At 44.8% G+C, this 19480-nt stretch overlaps 1 protein-coding gene across 3 annotated transcripts in view; it reads left to right on the top strand.

Moving 5' to 3' along the window:
- Positions 1–502: 502 nt before the first annotated feature.
- NCAPH (non-SMC condensin I complex subunit H) overlaps positions 503–19480 on the top strand; it is a 47335-nt gene continuing 28357 nt past the window's right edge. Inside the window, exons 1-6 of one of the 3 annotated variants that reach the window (XM_027128961.1) lie at positions 503–621; positions 10152–10371; positions 10514–10604; positions 11520–11612; positions 11937–12075; positions 12553–12677. In XM_027128961.1, the coding sequence (XP_026984762.1) occupies positions 603–621; positions 10152–10371; positions 10514–10604; positions 11520–11612; positions 11937–12075; positions 12553–12677 (687 nt within the window). In that variant the 5' untranslated portion in view covers positions 503–602. Of the gene's footprint in view, positions 622–10127; positions 10372–10513; positions 10605–11519; positions 11613–11936; positions 12076–12552; positions 12678–19480 lie in introns of all 3 variants that reach the window. The other 2 variants (XM_027128960.1, XM_027128962.1) reach the window with 2 other exon arrangements.

Here is a 19480-nt window from a genome sequence, read left to right as displayed (position 1 = left end):
GAATCTTTTCGCAAGAATCAATAAAAACGATGGTCTTCATTAAAAAAAAAAAATGTACACACAACACTTTGCATCTGTTCTTTCCCTGCCTGGAACACTCCTCATTCCGGTGTCGGCTACCTCTCACCTCCGTCCCACACCCCATCATCACTTTCTACCTCCTAGTGTTTTGCTGCCCTTATAGCACAGGTCGCGATGGGAAAATCAATCTTTGTTTCCTCAGTCACCTGCCTCCCCCGTTAGTATGTAAATTCCGTGAAAGTAGAGCCCTTTCCCGCTCCGCTCCACGCTGGGTGGGTCCTAGCGCCCAGTTCTGCGTCTAGCGCTCGAAAGGAGGGAGTTTTCATACTATTTCCGGGGAGGTGGCGGGGGCGTCCATGGATCCATTACACTCCACCCCCAGGACCCGAGCTCGGAGCGCTCAATCCCTTCCGTCTCACTTCCACGCGGCGCGTCACGACACTTTTCGCGCGGAGGACGACCAAGGCGGTCTGCGCAGGCGCGCCTCTGGCCCCGCCCACGGTGGCGTCATCACGGCCGTTATTACGCTCAGGCGTCTCGGCGGGCGATTTAAAACCAACTCTGGAGACGCGGAGGACAAGATGGGACCTCCCTGGCCCGGTGAGGCTGAGTGGGTGGGAGGCGGGCGGGAAGGGCCCGGTGCGAAGAGGTGCTCCGGGTGGCGGGGCTGGCGGGCTGGCCCGAGCCGGAAGAGCGGCTATTCTCGGCCTTGTCGTTGGCCTTGTTTCTCCGCCGGCTGAAGTAGAGGCAGGCGGGCTGGGGGAGAGGAGGGCCGGCGCAGGGTGGGCGGGCGGGTGCGTTCGGCCAATCAGGACGCGGCTTCTGCCCGCGCCGCTCTTGCCGCTGTGAGCCGGATGTGGGACGCCTTACTCTCTGGGCTCCTACGTTTTGGCGCGGTGTCTCTTCTTTTAAAAGGAGGTTTTCCTGGAATGCACGTTAGTTCAGGGCCATGGAAGTATTGTGGTTACTGCTGTATGCTTAATACGCATGTATTTATTTTTACATTCATTCAACTAGTATTGAGGGCCCCCTTCGGGCCAGAATCTTTTTTTTTTTTTTTTTTTGCGGTACGCGGGCCTCTCACTGTTGTGGTCTCTCCCGTTGCGGAGCACAGGCTCCGGACGCGCTGGCTCAGCGGCCATGGCTCACGGGCCCAGCCGCTCCGCGGCATGTGGGATCTTCCCGGACCGGGGCACGAACCCGTGTCCCCTGCATCGGCAGGCGGACTCTCCACCACTGCGCCACCAGGGAAGCCCCGGGCCAGAACCTTTGTCAGATGCATAGATATAGCAAAGAACAAAACAGATAAGATCCCACCCTCTTAGAGCATGTGTTTTAGTTCGGGAGGCAGACAGGAAACGAAATAATTACAGATGAGGCTGAGTACTCAGATTGAGAAAAGCAGAGTCGGGGGAGGGTCCCTTTAGATTAGGGAGTCAGGGAAGATCTTTAAGCAGATTCTGGGGAACGTGTTCAGGCAAGAAGGAGCCAGTACAAAAAACAGGCAAAAGAGAAAGAGACTGACATGGGCGAGGACCAGGATTTTGTAACTGAACAGTGAATGAGGTCGGGCAGGTAGTCAGGGCCTTTGTAGGTCTTGGTAAGAGGTTTGGAAATTTAGTTACATTTTGGACGTGGTAAGTGACTTACCTGAGTCAGGTGAAAGGGTCAGTAACCACGTGGATAAGAGCTTGACACTCAGGGCAGTGATATGGGCTGCTCAGGGAAGTGGCCTGTGGACTGAGAAGTAAATTTGGTCATCATCATCATATAGATGGCAGAACCATGGGAACAGGTGAGAACACTAGGAAGACCCTGTAGAGAAAATACTTGGGACCAACATTTAGAAGCTGGTTAGAGAAGGAAGAGCTAGAAAAGCTCAGAAAAGAGTGGTGTTGTAGAAGCCAAGAGTGTTTCAAGAAGCAGAGTGTTGTCAACTGTTTCAAGTGCTGCTGACTCTCAAGAGGGATGAAGCCCAAAAAGTGACGATTGGTTTTGGCAACATGAAGCTGTGGTGGTGGGCGTGGGAGCCAGATCAGAGGGGTTGAAAAATGAGTAGGAGTTGAGGAAACGGATACCGAAAGTGTTTTTGAGTTCAGTAACCATCTGCTGAATGAATGAATGTATAATGGGAAGGGAAGGAGAGAAATGGGGAGGAAATGTAAAGGGAAGGAGAGAAATCAGGGAAAGACAATTCTGAGAAATAAGGCGTGCTTCTAATTCCCATTTTGAGTTCCCCCCTTAGACAAATTCCTCCTTTAGTGCTTTCTATTTGTTTTTCTCTTGTCCCAAGGTCCAACTCCCTTCCTTACATTGGTTGCAGTGCCCACATTCAAGTAGTCACAAGTCCTCTTGATTCAGTCTCTAAAAATGTCCCTTGCCTCCTTCCTATTTTTACTTTCTTCTTTTTTGTTTGTTTTGACCTCAGCTGAGAGTTATGTTAATCATACTCTTTAGCTTGTGGGAAGCTATCAGGGAAACATGTGAAGTTGTTCTTGTATTTTTAATTCTCTTTTATCCCCACTCTTCATTCTTTCCCTTCCCCTTACATGGGCAACCTTGTAGTGTTTGTTGTGTGTCACTATTTTTAATGTGTTCCTATAAAATGTGTGTTATATTATGCATATTTTTTTCATATCACCAATTCTGAACCAGCTGAGATATACATTCTTATTCTCCTTTGGAGGATAAAGAAGCAAAGTCTTAGAGCATTTACTTAAAATTTCTCCAGTTAGTAAGTGAAGGAGCTGGAGTTTGAAGCCAAGCCTTCTGATTCTTAAAGCTGGAAACTCTCCCCCCATGTCTCTCAGTTCCTTCATCTGTGCCTTCCAAGGATGTTGTTTCTTGGCCTACTCTCATAGGCCATAGCCACTCACCACCGTGGTCACACCCTAGACCTTGTCGCTGCACCACTCTGTCATCTCAGTGCACTCCGCCTCTCAATCACTCCTGTCTTTCCAGCTTACTCCCTCTTGTTCCTCGACTCCAACAATCCTTTGACCCAGCAGACCTGTATTCTTCTACTTTTCACTGTCTCTCACCTCTCTGCCCTTGTTCCCCTCCTTACTTAGCTTACATTCAGTGGTCATTTGGTGTAATCACTCCCTTTCATATGCCCAAAACCCCTTGCCCTCTTCTTGCCTCCTTACACTTGCTTGACAAAATCACAACTCTGGTTAATCCCAACTCTGCCTACTCTGCTTGCACCCAGTGGTCTCAAGGGGACCCTAAAGCTGCCCAGCATTCATGCTGTATTCCCTGGTTCATCCACTCTCCTTTTAGATGATGATTTCGTATCTTCCTTTCTCTCCTGAAATCTCCAGTACCTCCTCCTCAGCCCTCACCCTTACCTGCTGAGCTTTTGGTTTTTAGCTGCTTCCTTTAATTTTTAAAAGAATATTTATTTATTTATTTATTTGTTTTGGCTGCTCCGGGTCTTAGTTGCGGCATGTGGACTTCTTAGTCGTGGCATGCATGAGGGATCTAGTTCCCTGTCCAGGTATCAAACTCTGGCCCCCTGCATTGGGAGCGTGGAGTCTTACCCACTGGACGGCCAGGGAAGTCCCTAGCGGCTTCCTATTTTACTAAGAAAATAAAAGCAATCAAAAGATATCCGCGGGCTTCCCTGGTGGCGCAGCGGTTGGGAGTCCGCCTGCCAATGCAGGGGACACGGGTTCGTACCCCGGTCCGGGAGGATCCCACATGCCGCGGAGCAGCTGGGCCCGTGAGCCATGGCCGCTGGGCCTGCGCGTCCGGAGCCTGTGCTCCGCAATGGGAGAGGCCACAACAGTGAGAGGCCCGCGTACCGCAAAAAAAAAAAAAAAAAAGATATCCGCAAGTCCACCAGTGCACCTTCTCCCCTACCTGCGTCTTTGCCTGTGTTCTCAGTCTTCCTTCCTTTTGCTGTGGATGGACTCTATGCTCTCAGCAAGGCAGCCCCTTTACCTGCTTGAGTACATTGTTCAGCAACTTTTACCCTTTCTTCTGCATGATCTCTGTGAATAACGGCCCTCTCAAAGATATCTGGAACCTGTGAGTATGTTGTTTTACATGGTAAAAGGGACTTTGTGGATATGATTTTTTAACATTTTTTAAACTAAATTTTATTGTAGTATAGTTGATTTACAATGTTGTGTTAGTTTCTGCTGTACAGCAAAGTGAATCAGTTATACATATACATATATCCACTCTTTTTTAGATTCTTTTCCTATATAGGTCATTACAGAGTGTTGAGTAGAGTTCCCTGTGCTACACAGTAGGTTCTTATTAGTTATCTGTTTTATATATAGTAGTGTGTATATGTCATTTGCAATCGCCCAGTTTATCCATCCCCCCCACATTTCCCCCTTGGTAACCATAAATTTGTTTTCTACATCTGTGACTATTTCTGTTCTGTAAGTAGGTTCATTTGTACCGTATTTTTAGATTCCACATATAAGCGATATTATATGATATTTGTCTTTCTCTGTATGACTTACTTCACTCAGTATGACAATCTCTAGGTCCATCCATGTCACTGCAAATGCCATTATTTCATTCTTTTTTATGGCTGAGTTCTGGTTTGGTATCAGGGTGATGGTGGCCTCTCAGAATGAGCTTGGGAGTGTTCCTTCCTCTGCAGTTTTTTGGAATAGTTTGAGAAGGAGAGGTGCTAACTCTTCTCTAAATGTTTGATAGAATTTGCCTGTGAAACCATCTAGTCCTGGACTTCTGTTTGTTGGAAGTTTTTTTTTTTTTTTTTTTTAGTCAGTTGAGGTGATATGAGTGCCAAAGAAGAATAGAATTAGAGCATACATTTATTCAGGGGCAGGAGAAAGAAGGAAAGACAGGAAATGAACAAGGGAGTGGCAAAGAGGAGGAGGCAGTGCCTGAGGCTCAAGGAAGCTGGAGACTGTACGCAGGCCACTCACTGTTGTGGCCTCTCCCTTTGTGGAGCACAGGCTCTGGACACGCAGGCTCAGCGGCCATGGCTCATGGGCCCAGCCGCTCTGCGGCATGTGGGATCTTCCTGTACCAGGGCACGAACCTGTGTCCCCTGCATCGGCAGGCGGACCCTCAACCACTGCGCCACCAGGGAAGCCCTGTTGGAAGTTTTTAAATCACAGTTTCAATTTCATTACTTGTGATTGGTCTGTCCATATTTTCTATTTCTTCCTGGTTCAGTCTTGGAAGGTTGTACCTTTCTAAGCATTTGTCCGTTTCTTCTAGGTTGTTCATTTTATTGGCGTATAATTGCTTGTAGTAGTCTCTTATGATCCTTTGTATTTCTGTGGTGTCCGTTGTAACTTCTCCTTTTTCGCTTCTAATTTTATTGATTTGAGTCCTCTCCCTTTTTTTCTTGATGAGCCTGACTAAAGGTTTATCGGTTTTGTTTATCTTCTCAAAGAACCAGCTTTTAGTTTTATTGATCTTTGCTCTTGTTTTCTTTGACTCTATTTCATTTATTTCTGCTCTGATCTTTATGATTTCTTTCCTTCTACTAACTTTAAGTTTTGTTTGTTCTTCTTTTTCTAGTTGCTTTAGGTGTAAGTTTAGGTTGTTTATTTGAGATTTTTCTTGTTTCCTGAGGTAAGATTGTATTGCTACAAACTTCCTTCTTAGAACTGCTTTTGCTGCATCCCATAGGTTTTGGATTGTCATGTTTTCATTGTCATTTGTCTCTAGGTATTTTTTGATTTCCTCAGTGATCCATTTTTTTAAATAACTTACTTCTTTTTATTGCTGAATAGTATTCAGTCTTATGGATAAACCAAATTTTGTCTGTCCATTCACCGGTTGATGGGTATTTGGATTGTTTCCACTATTTGACTATTACAAATAACACTGCTACAACATTCAGAGAGGGAGAAGGTAGTGTGAAGACAGAAACAGTGAGAGATTTGAAGACACTAAGCTGTTGGCTGGGAAGATGAAGGAAGGGGCCTATTTCTTACATGATAAGAAATGTAAGAAACGCACCCCTAGAAGCCAGAAAAGGCGTTCTGCCCTCAGAGTCTCAGGAAGGAGCCAGCCCTACGAATACCTTGACAATATCCCAGAAACACTAGGATACACATTTCACACTCTAAAATCCAGAACCAGAACCGTAAGAGAATAAATTCGTGTTGTTTTAAACCACTAAATTTGTGGTAATTTGTCCCAGCAGCAAAAGGAAACTACAGTAAGTCCCCTACATATGAACGAGTTCTGTTCTGAGAGCGTGTTCATAAGTCCAGTTTGGGGGCTTCCCTGGTGGCGCAGAGGTTGAGAGTCCGCCTGCCGATGCAGGGGACACGGGTTCGTGCCCCGGTCCGGGAAGATCCCACATGCCACGGAGCGACTGGGCCCGTGAGCCATGGCCGCTGAGCCTGTGCGTCCGGAGCCTGTGCTCCGCAACGGGAGAGCCCACAACAGTGAGAGGCCCGCGTACCGCAAAAAAAAACCAAAAACATAAGTCCAGTTTGTTCGTAAGTCCAACAAAGTTAGCCTTGGTACTCAACTAACATAATCGGCTATATAGTACTGTACTGTAATAGGTTTCTAATACTTTTCACACAAATAATACATAAAGAAAACAAAAAGTAAAACATTTTTAGTCTTTTCTTACTTGAAAAGTACAGTAGTATAGTACAACAGCTGGCATACAGGGGCTGGCATCGAGTGAACAGGAAAGAAGCGTTACTCACTGGAGGAGTGAGAGAAGGTGGGAGATGGTAGAGCTGTAGGATCATGAGCAATAGGAGACGGAGGGCAAGCTGCAATTTCACTCATGCCTGACATTGATGGCACAGGTTCTTGTTCCTTGCTGGAACCAGATGCACGTTTGCATCTTTGAAAGTTTGCAACGTGAAGATTCGTTTAGTAACATATTGTTTAGTCTCCATGTGTTTGTGTTTTTTACAGTTTTTTCCCTGTAATTGATTTCTAATCTCATAGCGTTGTGGGAAAAGATGCTTGGTATAATTTCAGTTGTGGATTTGATTAAGTTAAGGATCTTGAGATGGGGAGATTATCCTGGATTATCTGGGTGGGCCCAACGTAATCACAATGGTCCTTATAAGAGGGATGCAGGAGGGCCAAAATCAGAGAAGGAGAGGTTGGAGTGATGGAAGGAAGGGACCATAAGCCAAGGATTGTAGGTGGCCTCTAGAACCTGAAAAAGGCAAAGAAACAGATTCTTCCGTAAAACCTCTAGAGAGAATGCAGTCCAGCTGACACCTTGGTTTTAGACTTCTGACTCATGAACTGCAAGAGAATACATTTATGTTTTATGTACCATTAAGTTTGTGGTAATTTGTTACAGCAGCACTAGGAGACTAATACAGTCTGTTTGCTTCATTTTTTTCTACCAAGCTGGGTTTTATTTTTTTTTCATTTTAAAATTAGTTTCTTGACCTCACTTCCCTTTCAACTGCCTTCCTGCCATTTCTCTTCCTTTACAGCATGAGCCCTTGAAAACCGTGTCTCCATTTTCTCTCTCCAACTTCTCTTCTCCCATCTCCCTTTTTTTGTCCCTCCTATCTTCTCTTGAATCTGTGCCTGTTTGACTTTCTCTTTGTCACCCTGCACTCAAGGAAAACTGCTCTTGTCAATAACCTCTGGGTTGCTAAATCTAATGATCAATTCTCTGTCCTCATCTCATTTGACCTGTCAGCTGCATTTGACATAGTTCATTACTCCTTCCTCCCCGAAATATTTTCTTCACCTACTTGTGGAATGCCACACTCTCCTTCACTAGTTACACATTCCCCATCTCTTCACTGATTCCTCGTTTCCTTCTCTTTAAACTTTTGAAGTATTCTAGGACTCAGCCTTCTGCTTTTTTCTATTTGTCCTCATTTTTTGGTCTTCTCATCTAGTCTTAGGCTTTGAATACCCTCTCTATGGTTACAACATCCACGTTTATATATCCAGCCCAGAACTTTCCCCTCAACTCTAGACTTAAATATCTGGCTCTCTACCCCAGTTGGATGACTAGTAAGTCTCTCAAATCCAGCAGGCCCCAAACTCAGCCCTGACCTTGCCTCCTTTCCCCACAAATATGCTTCTCCTGTAGTCTTCCTCTCTCAGGTCCTGGCAACTCCATTTCATCAGTTGTTCAGGGTAGTGTTGTAGTTTTCCTTCATTCTTCTGTTTTTTCTCATGCCCCACATTTAATCCATCAGGAAATCACATTGGCTCTACCTTGAGACTATATCCGGTGTCTGACCACTGCCTACCTCCACTGCCCCCTCTCTGGTGTGAGCCACCAGCATCTCTTATCCTGGTTGTTGGTAGTTGCCTTCTAATTGGTCTTCCTGCTTGTCCTTTCAGTTTTCAACAGAATAGCCATAGGGATCTTCGTGAAGCATAAGTTAGATCACTTTATTCCTCTTCTCACCACCTTCCAATCACTTCCCTTCTCACTGCTCATGAAAGCCCAGGTCTTTACAGTAGCCCATAAGTAAGGCTCATACACCCCTACCGGCCGTCCCTCCCTTATTCTGACTGACTGGTGCTCCTGCCCTACCAGGCCCCGCAGGTCTGACACCCTGTAACCTCTCTCACTTCCGTGCTTCCCTCTCACTGCTTCCGCCACACTGGCCCCCCAAACGTGCCAGGCATGTTCCTGCCTCTGTACTTGCTGTTTCCCCTGCTTCCATGTAGCTTCCTGCAAATATCTGCCTGGTCTTGATTCTGATGTTACCTTCTTGCTGAAACGTTTCCTTGACACTATATTAGAAATGACCTCCCACCTCCATTCCCCAGTCCTCTTTATTCCCCTTCCATGCTTTACTTTTCCCAATGGCTTTTATCTCCATCTAACATGCCATCCATTTTCTAACTTCTTATTATGAAAGTGTTCAAACATACAGGGTCATTGAAAGACTTAAATAGCCTCACACTCACAACTTAAACCCAATTGTTAACATTTTGCCATATTTTTCCTCTCTATCACTCACACACACACACACACACACACATACACACACACACACACACTGTTTTGACTGATTCATTTGAAAGTTGCACACACCATGTCATATCACCCCTAAGTTGTTTCCTATGCATCTTCCAAAAGTAAAGATATTCTTCTACATACCATTATATCATTATCACACCTAAGAAAATAAAAATCAATTCCCTAATGTTCCCTGATATCCAGACTATATTCCAGATTTCGCTGTTTATCCCCAAAATGTCGTTTATAGTTAATTTTTTTGTTTGACCAAGGATTGGCTGAAAGTTCAGAGGTTATTTTTAGTTTGTATGACTCTTTGGTTTCTTTTGCTCAAGAAGAATCCCTTACTTTTTTTTTCTTTTTTCTTTTTTTTGACATTGACTTTTTTAAGAGCTAACTGTCCCATATTCTGGAATTGGTCTAAATGTTTGTTTCTGATATTATTTAACTTGTTCTCTAGCCCTTATATTTCTTATAAACTGGAAGTTAGATTTAAAGTCTTGGTTAAATTTAGGTTAAGCATATTTGGCAAAGTATTTTACGGATGATGCTCTGAATTTCATATTTTGTCCTGTAAGGAGATGAGTAAGTTTCAAGTTGTCTCATTTTTAGAGAGGCTACATCTGATTGTTTGGTTAACGTGGTTACTGCTAGATCTTTCGTTGTAAAAGACATTTTTCCCTTTGCAGTTAGCAAGTAATCTGTGGGCAGTTCTTTGGATTATTCTATTTAGTTTACAAAGTTGTGTTGCTTATTCTGTCTCCCTGCTAGGATTAGAACCTAGTCTGTCTGACATGATAGCCCATCCCTCACCCTTATGTCAGCATCTTATCTTTTCTCTCTTGCCTGTCATCATGGTTATATATATCTGTTGTTCTGCTGGTTTGTGAGCTGATCAGAGGCAGCGACTTTTTCTTACCACTGTTATGTCCCATATAGTGCTTTAGGTTTACAGTAGCTGCGTAGTTGATATTTGTCCAGATTGGCAGGAAGCATCAGAAACCCATCACCCCCCAAGAAACCCGAACTACAGAGGTTCTAGCCATAGAATATTAGAGTTGGAAAAGATCTTGGTGGGAAATGTGCTGTGAACTTCCACCCTGGGACAGGTCCCAGCCCCTGTTTAGACGTAGGAAATGTCCTGCTTAAGGTTTCCTGAGCAAGTGTTTTGTTCCACTGCTGTCAGCCACAATGAAGAACTCTCCTTCAGGGACCCGTGAATGCCACCACAGCACCTCCTCACCCTCAGAGCAGGTGTTCTCCATGGCCCTGCCCAGGAAGGCCCCTCTCAATACTCCTGGCACCCCAGTCCTTGAAGACTTTCCTCAGAACGACGACGAGAAGGAGCGGCTGCAGCGGAGGCGCTCCAGGGTCTTTGACCTGCAGTTCAGCACTGACTCGCCTCATTTGCTGGCCTCCCCCTCCAGTAGGTGAGTGGGCGCTGGGCTGCCTTGTTGTGGTGGGTTACGTGGGTTTGCATTACCACAATACCTTGTGGATTCTGGGTCTGGATTTTGAAAAGATCCAGTGTCGTTGATCCTTGCCAGAGTTGTGTTGTTTTCTTTCCTTTAGGAATGTTGATGTTTCAGCTACGATTCCTAAGTTTACAAACACGCAGATTACTGAGCATTACTCCACCTGTATCAAACTGTCTGCTGAAAACGTGAGTATCTGCCGGTTTAAGCAGTGACTATTTTGCAGCTTGATCAGAGAGGAGATCTAGTCTTCTTGATTCTGTAGAGAATGCATGATCAGTGATTGTGCACTTTTATTCTCTAGTGACTCTTCTCAGTGCTGGTGTTTTCAATGTGGTTTTACTGTTTCTTCCAGACCTTTGGTGTCCCTCTGACAAGTTGCCTGCCCCCTGCGGTGTGTCACGAGGCAGCACCCTAGGGGTTAAGAGTGTAGTTCTGGGGGCTTCCCTGGTGGCACAGTGGTTGGGAGTCCGCCTGCCGATGCAGGGGACGCGGGTTTGTGCCCCGGTCCGGGAGGATCCCACATGCTGCGGAGCGGCTGGGCCCGTGAGCCATGGTCGCTGGGCCTGCGCGTCCGGAGCCTGTGCTCCGCAACGGGAGAGGCCACAACAGTGAGAGGCACGCGTATCACAAAAAAAAAGAGTGTAGTTCTGGAGCTAGATAGTAGATAGATAGTAGGGTTGTGGGCTAATTGTGAGCCCTAGATGTAGCCTGAGTTGGAATCCTGTCACTTACAAAGCTGCGTGGCCTTGGCAGGTCACTCAGCCACTGTGCTGCAGGGTGGTCCTCCTCTGTAAAATGGGAATAAGAATAGTCCTTGCCTGAGAGTCGTTCTGAGGGTCACTGAGCCCCTCTGTGTCAGTGCTTAGAAGAGGACCTGCACACAGGAACACTCAGGAATTGTGTGCTGTCACTCCAGACCTTGAGAATGAGGAAGTACACACACGGATTTAGCTGTATCACCAGATGTTTGTGGGAATGGATATCTGTGTTGAGATGTGGGATATTCCTGTTTAAAAGTTCAGCTTCCCATGACAGGGTAGCATTATTTATGTGAGCATAGGCTATAAATAACAAACCTTTCTAAAACTTTCTGTTTTCAGAAAATCACCACCAAGAATGCTTTTGGCTTGCACTTGATTGATTTTATGTCAGAGATTCTTAAACAGAAAGATGCCGAACCGACCAACTTTAAAGTAAGAAGGATGTTCACCTTCTCTTGCATCTGAATTAATGCTAGTGATTGCTAATCCTTAGCATAGCACAATAATTGAATTCTACAAATACATGAGAGCCTTCCTTGTTTTAAGACATTTTATTAGCTACTTTACTTTCTTTCCTTAACTGATGAAATGTAGAGAAAATATCTGTTATGTTTTTTTTTTATTCCCTGTGTTAGGGGAATCTTTTTCATTTTTTTCTTAAAGGCAAGTACATATTTTATGCAGATTGCTTTGTTTTGCCGTTCAGCTGCTCCTTCTTTATGATCACCATGAGTACAGCTCTGCTTGTTTGACTAGGTGGCTGCCGGCACTCTGGATGCCAGCACCAAGATCTATGCTGTGCGCGTAGATGCCGTCCATGCTGATGTATACAGAGTCCTTGGTGGGCTGGGCAAGGATGCACCATCTCCGGAAGAAGAAGAGGGCCATGGTGCAGGTACATGGGTTGGGATCTGGATGTAAGGGGCTTTTTTAAAGGGTGTTGCAGGTAGTTATTTGAGTAACATACTGAAATGAAGTCACAAGAAATCACTTCTCTCATTCTGTTGAAGACATGGATGTTTTCAGAATTATATTTGAGAAGATACTCAAACACTAGATTTGTTTTTCTTTGGAAAAGAGAAGGACCTTATAAAAGCTTTTAGATTTTATTTAGACAAGATTGAGTAAACATCACCAACTAGGGAGCTTCTGATTTGGGGAGTCTTTGGAAATTGACTTGTATCAGAAACCAAATACTTAATCTAGTAGTTTGGTTTCTCCCTAAGCTGCGGATTAGATGTGCCTGCTGCTTTGAGGGGATGGCATGTGTTTTAATTACGATCACTCTCTAGAGTTTTGAAGAGCTTGAATTGATAAGTTCAGTTACGTGCTCCAAAGCAGCCCCTGCAGTGCACGGTCTTACTCCTTGTAGATGGAAGTGCAACCGAAACAGGAACAACCAAGAAGGCTCCGAAGCCAAGGAAGAAGCACTTGTACAAAACCATCGAGCCGAATATAAACAACCTCAACGTCTCCGAAGCAGATCGAAAGTGTGAGGTGAGAAACTGTGTGCCCAGTGTAGTCTCTGACTAATTCAGAGGCTCAGTGGCAGAAACTTGCTGCTATGTGCTTGTTCAGGCCTCCAGGGAGTAAAATATTCAACTGGTGTCTCTGCATTGTCATCCTTTAGCTTTACAGCGAAGACTGACAGGGGTAGGTCCCTGCTTTTCCCTCAATATTTCAGAATGATTGAGTAGAACGAGATGGCAAATTACTGAGAAAACCAATTGATTAAAATATTAATTTTCTTCTGTAGTACATGCAGCAGTGGTGATGACAGCTAACATTTATTGTGTGTCTACCAGGCACACCGTGCTGCCCAAGGCCCGTGTCCTGTGTTAACCCATTCTGTGCTTACAACATCCTTGCTACATTTTATGAAGAGGTAATTGAGGTTCAGGGCTGTGGAGTAACTTGTCCAAGATGACGTAATTAGTAAGTAAACTGGGATTTGAAACTAAGTGGTCTGGCTCCAGAGTCCATGCTCTAAACAACCTTACATGATTTAGCAAATCCTGAGGAATCTGCTTAAAGGAATGGTACCAGAGGCCTCTTTATAAATTAGCAGTTAATTTAAAGCAAACAGATGTTGCTACAATTTAAAAAAAATTTTTGCTATTAAAAACAATTTCAGTGAACATTCTTGTACCTGTTTGCATTCTTCTGGGAGTATATTTGTAAGAAAATTCTGAGACATGAAATTTCCATTGCCCTCACAAAAAGGTTATACCAACTTACTCTCCCACCAACGATGGACTAGATTATTTCTTTCTCTTACTTGCATCCCACCAACGATGGACTAGATTATTTCTTTCTCTTACCTTGCTCTTTCTTTCTCTTACCGTAGTAATTAAGGTCACGAGACTGGAATTGATCACCAAGGGAATAAGTGTATGTGGAAAAAGGACTGGGCCCGGATACCCCTGTCTTAACAGTTCAGAGAGCTGAATAAGCAACGTCCAGTAGGTGGGGGAAGGCCAGGAGAGTGTGGTATTGAAATGAGTGTTTTAGGGAGGATGGAGTGGTCAGCCGTGTCAAATATGGCAGCCTGAGGCCATGGTGAGCTTGGCGAAGGGGCCCTGGGGAGCTGCAGCTCAGACCTCCAAGGAAGGGGTGCTGCTTGGCTGATGCTGGTGTCCCTGAGTTTGGAGGAGGGGCTTGGGGGCCCAGGACCCAGACGTCTGAGGAGGGAATGCCCACTGGTGCTGGTGTCTCTTATTGGCACCCGGCGCAGTTGGTTCTGTGAGTATAAGGAAAAAGTACAAATTAAATTCAGCTACTGCCCAGGTAGGACCTGCTGCTGCTGGGTTGGTGAATCACTGCTGGGTGACACTCCCAGGAACAGGAATCCTGCAGAAAGAAGCCTGTCCCTCCTCCTTCCTCCAGCCTTGCCATCTCCCTCTAGTGCCCCCTTTTGGTGGAGCCCAATAGGGAGCTGCTGGCACAGCTGAAGTGTGGTCTCCAACCCAGCATCACAGAGCAAAGTATAGAAGGTAGGTTTGGAGCTGAGTGGCAATAGCTTAATAACTGCCAGAGAGGCAAAGTCTTGCAATATCTACTTCCAAGAAGGTTGGAAGTTACTATGTATAAAATAAATAAGCTACAAGAATATATTGTACAGCACAGGGAATAGAGCCATGTTACCTGTTACCTGTTACCTGTTCCCACCAGGTAACATTTTTCATATTTGCTTTACAAATACGGGAGTACAGGGAGAAAGGGTACAGGGAGAAAGCAAATATGAAAAATGTTACCTGTTGGGAAATCTAGGTAAAAGTTACACAGAGATTCATATTACTATTTCAACATTCTTGTAGGTTTGAAATTTTTCAAAATGAATTGGGCAGGGGGAAATAAATGAGAAGGGAGGCAGTTTTTTTTTTTTTTTTTTGGGAGGCAGTTTTTTAGAAGAGTTTTGCTATAAATGGGGGCAGAGTAATGGAATGGCAAGGGAAAGTAAGGTCCTGAGTTTTTTTGTTTTTTTGTTTTTGTTTTTTTAAAGAATGATGTTGTAGTATTTATTGATATGGGAATATTTGCACAATATATTCTTTTCTTAATTTTTAAAAATTATTTTTGAGGTGTAATTTATTTACAATGTTATATTAGTTTCAGGTGTACAACACAGTGATTCAAAATTTTTATAGATTATACTTCATTTAAAGTTATAAAATATTGGCTCTGTTCCCTGTGCTGTACAATATATTCTTGTAGCTTATTTATTTTATACATAGTAATTTGTACCTCTTAATCCCCTACCTCTATCTTGCCCCTTCCCTTTCCCTCTCCCCACTGGTAAACACTAGTTTGTTCTCTATATCTTTGAGTCTGTTTCTATTTTGTTATATACATTCCTTTGTTTTATTTTTTAGATTTCACATATAAGTGATAACATACAGTATTTGTCTTTCTCTGTCTGGCTTATTTCACCAAGCATAATAACCTCCAGCCATGTCGAGGTCCAGCCATGTTGTTGCAAACAGTGAAACATCATTTTTTTTTTATGGCCAAGTAGTATTCCATTGTGTGTGTGTGTGTACGTACACACACACACACACACACACACACACATATACACAGCATCTTCTTTATCCATTCATCTGTTGACGGATACTTAAGGTGCTTCCATATCTCGGCTCTTGTAAATAATGCCTCTATGAACATTGGGATGCATGTATCTTTTCAAATCAGTGTTTTCGTTTTCTTCAGATATATACCCAGGAGTGGAATTGCTGGATCAAATGGTAGTTTTGTTTTTAGTGTTTTGGAAACCCTCCATAGTGGCTGCACTAATTTACATTCTCACCAACTATATACAAGGGTTTCCTTTTCTCCACATCCTTATCAGCATTTGTTATTTGTGGTCTTTTTTTTCTTTAATTTATTTATTTTATTTTATTTTTGGCTGCGTTGGGTCTTTCTCGCACACAGGCTTTCTCTTGTTGCAGTCAGTGGGGGCTACTCTTCACTGCAGTGCCCGGGCCTCTCATTGCAGTGGCTTCTCTTGTTGCGGAGCATGGGCTCTAGGCATGCGGGCTTCAGTAGTTGTGGTGCACGGACTTAGTTGCTCCGCGGCATGTGGGATATTCCCGGACCAGGGCTTGAACCCGTGTCCCCTGCATTGGCAGGCAGATTCTTAACCACTGCGCCACCGGGGAAGTCCCTGTTTATCATCTTTTTTTTTTTTTTTTTTTTTTTTTTTTTTCGGTATGCTGGCCTCTCACTGTTGTGGCCTCTCCTGTTGCGGAGCACAGGCTCCGGACACGCAAGCTCAGCGGTCATGGCTTACGGGCCCAGCTGCTCCGTGGCATGTGGGATCTTCCCGGACTGGGGCACGAACCTGTGTCCCCTGCATCAGCACGCGAACTCTCAACCACTGCACCACCAGGGAAGCCCTCTCATTTTAGTTTTTTTGTTTTGTTTTCTTTTGTTTTGTTTGTTTGTTTGTTTGTTGCGGTACACGGGCCTCTCACTGCTGTGGCCTCTCCCGTTGCGGAGCACAGGCTCTGGACGCGCAGGCTCAGCGGCCATGGCTCACGGGCCCAGCCGCTCCGTGGCATGTGGGATCTTCCCGGACCGGGGCACGAACCCGTGTCCCCTGCATTGGCAGGCGGACTCCCAACCACTGCACCACCAGGGAAGCCCCTCATTTTAGTTTTGATTTGCATTTCTCTGATGATTAGCAGTGCTGAACATCTTTTCATGTGTCTGTTTGCTATCTGTGTGTCTTCTTTGGAAAAATGTCTGTTTACATCTTCTGCCCATTTTTTGATTGGGTTGTTTGTTTTTTTTTGATATTGAGTTGTATGAGCTGTTTATATATTTTGGATATTAACCCCTTATCGGTCATATCATTTGTAGTTATTTCCTCCCAGTCAAGTAGGTTGTCTTTTCATTTTGTCGATGGTTCCCTTTGCTGTGCAAAAGCGTTTGAGTTTAATTAGGTCTCGTTTGTTTATTTTTGCTTTTGTTTCCTTTGCCTTAGGAGACAGATCCAAAAAAATAACTGCTACAATTTATGTCAAAGAGTGTTCTGGCTGTGTATTCTTCTAGGAGTTTCATGGTTTCCAGTCTTACATTTAGGTCTTTAATCCATTTTGTGTTTATTTTTGTGTATGGTGTTAGAGAGTGTTCTAACTTCATTCTTTTGTATGTAGCTGTCCAGTTTTCCCACCACAAATTATTGAAGAGATCATTTTTTTCCCTATTGTTTATTCTTGCCTCCTTTGTCATAGATTAATTGACCATAAGTGCGTGGGTTTATTTCTGGACTTTCTATCCTGTTCCACTGATCTATGTGTCTGTTTTTTGTGCCAATACCATACTGTTTAGATTACTGTAGCTTTGTAGTATAGTCTGAAGTCTGGAAGTGTGAATCCTCCAGCTCTGTTTTTCTTTCTCAGGATTGTTTTGGCTATTTGGGGTCTTTTGTGTTTCCATACAAATTTTATAATTTGTTCTAGTTCTGTGAAAAATGCCTTTTTGTTGTTTTTTGTTTTTTTAAATGGGAGAATTAACAGCATGTTTACTTGTTGATGGCAACAGTCTAGTGGAGAAGGAATTATTGATGACACAGAAAAGGGAGGAGAAATGCTAGGGTGGTGTTTGAGCAGGTGAGAAGGGCAAGGATTGGATGGCTTGGATGGGTCTTGTCTGAGGAGCACAGTGGCTGATGAGAGGTGGGGCTTGAGTGTGTGCACATGGGTGCATTCTGGATATTCTCTTCTGGTTGTGCTTCCCCTTCCACCCCCCACTCCCACCCCCATCAGTGAAATAAGCCAGATCTTCAACTGACAGTATAGAGGAGGAAAGTGTTGGAGGTTTGAAGAGAGGATAAGGTAGTAGGGAGTCATCTAGGAGGATGGGAGAGTGGAGGGACTAGGGAAATGTAGTTTGATGGCTAGACAACACTTAGGGTTTCCCTGAGGGCACTGGAGGGTGGATTTATAGTGAGGTCAGTCAGCATGACTTTGTGTCTTTTTTTTTTTGGCTCTGTCGGGTCTTTGTTGCGGTACATGGGATCTTCATTGCAGCATGCGGGTCTTCGTTGAGGTGCGCAGGCTCTTCGTTGTGACGCGTGGGCTTCTCTCTAGTTGTGGCGCACAGGCTCCAAAACACGTGGGCTCAGTAGTTGTGGTGCGCAGGCTTAGTTGCCCCGCAGCATGTGAGATCTTAGTTCCCCGACCAGGGATGGAACCTGCGTCCCCTGTATTGAAAGGTGGATTCTTAACCACTGGACCACCAGGGAAATCCCATGACTTTGTGTCTTTCTCCAGCCATGACTGGCTGTGTGGGTGCAAGCATGGAGTAGGCAGAAAGTTAGATTTAACAAAGGATTGTGTTTAGCTGAGTGAATGTGACACAGCTGAAAGGGGCGCTGGAGCTGAGAGTGTGTGCAAGGGGGTGGTTGTGATCATTGATTGTGGAATCAATCAATGGGAAAAGAGGTGTGTGAAGGACAGTGTAAAGCCATGTGACCAGTAGACTGTAGGGCCTGATGGGACAAAGGCTTCTTGGCGTTGGAGACAAGAAGGTGTAGTCTGGAAAGACAAGAGGTGGTTGTCAGAGAGGGGCACTTGGAATTGAGCATACAGAGAGGTTGCAGTCCTGGTTAATGATTCAATTCAGAAAACAGGCCAGGGAGCAAAAGGCAGAGGAGGCAGGGGGTCATGCTAGGATCCCATGAGTCTTGGGGTTCTTAGGATGAAGCACAAGACCACTGAAGGAGAGGAGATCAAGGAACTGAGAGGCCAGAATATTGGATGGGTCTACATGGATAGTGAAATTACTGCAAACCACGACAGCAGTAAAGTTGGAGAACAGGAGTGAGTCAGAGATAATATTAAAATTTTCTAGGAAGTGGGTAGGGTTGTGACCTGGGGACTAGAAGGTGATTGCAACAGGGTGGTAGAGTCTGATGGGCAGAGGGTGGTAGAGTCTGATGTTACATTCAGAGGTGAGGGTTGTAGGAATTGGGAAGGAGAATATAGTCTGGAAGCTGCAATGAGGCGCAAGGAAATCACCTATCTGACGTCTAGGCCAGCGGTGTGAGGGCTGCGGGAGAGGAAGCAGCCGTGCTGGGGAGACGGTGTCCTCGGGCAATACCGTGTTTCCTTAGAGCAGTGCTTCCCAGGCTTTCGTCATGACACTCCCACACACACACCACTGAGCCTTTTTAGATGTTTTGTTCCTATCCCTCTTCATTGAAATTAATTCCAAAGGAATACAGTTTTGCAAGTAAGGTCAAGGTTGGAGAGGCACAAATTATTGTAATTTCTAAGATATTTCTCACCTTCCCCCAGAAACCAGTTCCCACCCCCTTGAGAGGATATCGTCTCAGGCAGATGGTAGTGGTGAGGCTGAGTGTGTGGTGGCTGGGAGTGAGGGGCCTGGCTGCGTTCACTCTGGCTGATGGGGTCCGGGCAGGACAGTTCTCCAGCCCGTGCTGGGGTGAGGACTGTGTTCGGATGGGGATGGCTGGGCAGGGCCCCGAGGCCAAAGCCCAAGAGCTAGGGTAGAGGTGAGGGGGCCAGGCTTTTTAGGGGAGGGAGTTGTATTCTTTTTTTCTATCTATGGGTCAGCATTGGAGGCAGACCATGTAAAGTTCAGATCCTGGTTTTACTGTCTTAGTTGTGTGGAAAAGTCTCCAAATCTCACTTTGTCAAACTAAAAACAGATATCCCTGAGTTTTGTGTTAGTGGGTTATATTTGTCAAAGTGCTTTATCCATGGCAATATGTTGTACACATCTGAAGGGGAGCCATAAAATCCTCTCCCACCTAACCTTCCCTTCCCAATTCT

This window comes from Aethalodelphis obliquidens, unplaced genomic scaffold (assembly GCF_003676395.1).
Source record: "Aethalodelphis obliquidens isolate GAN/ISIS:26980383/991018 unplaced genomic scaffold, ASM367639v1 scaffold35, whole genome shotgun sequence".
Taxonomy (NCBI): domain Eukaryota; kingdom Metazoa; phylum Chordata; class Mammalia; order Artiodactyla; family Delphinidae; genus Aethalodelphis; species Aethalodelphis obliquidens.
The sequence above is the reverse complement of the archived record's forward strand: the minus strand, read 5'-3'. Positions and strand labels throughout refer to the sequence as shown.